This window comes from Coloeus monedula, assembly GCF_965178545.1.
Source record: "Coloeus monedula genome assembly, chromosome: 10".
In the NCBI taxonomy this organism is placed as follows: domain Eukaryota; kingdom Metazoa; phylum Chordata; class Aves; order Passeriformes; family Corvidae; genus Coloeus; species Coloeus monedula.
Genome location: NC_138790.1, coordinates 22471114 through 22473764, shown reverse-complemented (window position 1 = coordinate 22473764; position 2651 = coordinate 22471114). Strand labels below are relative to the sequence as shown.

General features: G+C 42.1%; 1 protein-coding gene across 1 annotated transcript; it reads left to right on the top strand.

The window, feature by feature from the left end:
• Positions 1 to 775: 775 nt before the first annotated feature.
• On the top strand, positions 776 to 1795 carry GPR160 (G protein-coupled receptor 160; the record flags this gene model as incomplete). The annotated part of the gene is made up of 1 exon (XM_082288411.1): positions 776 to 1795. One exon carries the CDS (start codon positions 776 to 778, stop codon positions 1793 to 1795), a length of 1020 nt encoding a protein of 339 aa, XP_082144537.1.
• Between the last annotated feature and the right edge of the window lie 856 nt (positions 1796 to 2651).

The window sequence follows — 2651 nt, the reverse complement described above, 5'->3', positions numbered from 1 at the left end:
TTTTGCTGACATACACAGAGCCACTCTATGTTCATTTTCCTTAGGAATTAACACTTGGCAAAGAGTTATCACAAACAAACTTGTGGAAGTCTGAAAGGAAAACCAGCTGTTCTGAGGTCTCTGTCATTGTAGTACTTCGAGATGAACAAAAAAGCCCAATTCACTGAATGAAGCCCTTGTGCTTTGGATTGCCTCGGAGTTCCAGGATTTTTTGCACCAAAAAAGGAGGTGATGCTTGATGCTTTTTCTGCTTTCAAGATATTTCTGCAGTCTTGACTTCCTAAAGATTCTATGAGCATAATGAACTGTGAGGCTGTGCTGTAGCATTTCCTCAGTGTCTTGTGTGATTTTTGTCCTGTAATTTCTTCAAAATACGTAGGTGTTCTGAAACTTCCATCCCTCTGCCCAGCTGGACAGAAAGACCTCTCCATGCTTTCTAAAGGAAAGGAACACAGTCAACCTTATTTCCTAAACCTTTCCTTGGGTCAGTAGCTAGAAAAGTAAATTATGTTGACCTTTTAACACTCAAGAACGTAATTCAAAGAAAATAACATTTAGGCAGTTGTTGATAATTTAATGATGAGTTAGTGAAACTCTTTACTCTTCATTAAGGAGCCTGAAAAATATCAGACAAATTGGGTAGTTGCTGTGATGGAGAATTAACTAATTGGTAGAGGGACACAGAAATGAATTTTTAGAAGTTTATTTTTTTTCTTTTCGGAGATGAAGCACTGTGCCTTGTGATATTTATTTTTGCTGTTTTCACCACTGGAGGATGGCTGCCAGACACTGTGAAAACGGTTCTGGCCAGTACCACTGCACCCACACCAGCCAACCTCTTGATATCAACTACATGTTAGTCCTGATTATGCTTGGAAAAGTCTTCCTTGATTTCTTCATGTTGCAAATTAAGCCAAAACCCGTGAAAACCAGTTTTATGGCATGCTTTTGCGTTTCAGTGGCACTTCTTGATTTCACACTGCTGCTGAGTATCTGCTTCATTTTCTGTTTTGAGGACTTTGCACTGTGGGGCACGCGATTCACAAAGTACCACATCTGCCTCCTCACTCAGATCACTTCTCTGACCTATGGAATTTTGCATTACCCAGTGTATCTTGTGGCTGCTCTGGATTATTACACCACCGTCTCCCAAACATCTCAGTTCCCTAAAAGAGCTCGGAAGTTACTTTATGTCTTTGCTGTGGCGGTCATATGGATTTCAGGGTTTTTTTCCACTCTTGAAGCTCCTGCTGTCGCTGAAGAGCCAGAAATGCAGAACAGTGTTTCCCCTTTGCAGTGCCCTCTCTCTGGCAGCCTGCAGAGCTACTCAGTGTCGTGTGCCATGGTGCTGCTGCTGGGCACGGCTCTCCTGGCTCGCTGGAAGGAGGTGACGACCATGCTGCTGTCTGCCAGGCTCCTCTCCTTTTCCAGCCAGCCTGTTCTGATGTTCTCCTATGTGCCTAACAACAACACCACTTGCTTTAAGTGGCAGCTCCTGAGCAGGCTCCTCCTGTGTTTCCTTGGCACTTGGGCACCGTTTGTTGTTCTCCAGGCCGTGGTTCTGCTGCTGGGTGTGCAGATCCCGGCCTACGTGGAGATGAACGTGCCCTGGTTGTACTTCATCAACAGCTTCCTGCTGGCAGCAGCCTACTGGTGTCGGTGCCACGATGTGGAGCTGACAGAGGAGGGGTGGTGCACAGACCCATTTGTCAGCTGGAAATTTTGCTTTATGCCATTCAACAATGAAAGCACAGAGCCAGCTGATAAGCCAGACACAGGAATCATCATCTGTTAATGAGCTGCCGACTGAAAAGGCTGCAAATAAGCAGAACTCTGATGTTCTGTGGCTGGGTCCTTATGGACAACACAAGGAAACATCTCCAGTGCCCAGCAAAACTGTAGTGAATATTGCACTGGAGTGCAGGACACCGAGGCCCAGTGAGCAGCAAGCACTGCCAGTCCAGGGAATTCAACTTCAAATTACATGTTTAAAAGACCACTGCTTATATAGGACAAGGTTCCAGTTAAACCTCATGTTCCTTACTAGAATTTTACACTTCCTTTAAATGGAATTACCTCAGGTTTTACAGTACAAAATGCAATAAAGTCTTCAAGGCTGGAGTTACATACAGATGCTGATCTAAGGTTCAAATGATTTTTTGAAGTGTATTTTGTTGTTAAAATGTGGATTTTTGTCAGCTTGATGGAAGGCAAGGGTTGCTGTCTGTTTAACAAGAAATAACTGGTTTTAGTTAAAGTTACAACTCTTACAGAAATAGAAGCTTTGTTTACACAGTACAAAACCAGTGCAAGATGTGCAACTTCCCCAGCCACGGGAGAAGTGCTGTTTCATTGTTTCTTTGCTGCTGCTCCTCAAAGGTATATGTACAAATTAAACATTAAATAATTAGAGCAACAAGCATTATACATAAACACATGTCCAAGGTTAAAGAATGGTTTAAATTAAAATATAGTTTATTTTTAAGCCAAAATTACTTTAAAATAGTTAAATATGAAGTGGGACTACTTTAGCAGGGAAAGAATTAGTCAGGCTTCTAGAAAAAATATTCCTAATTTTCAAATTCTTCCAGTTTTATGATGGACTTGATTTGATTTTGTATACGAGAAATAAATGATACACAACCAAAGCA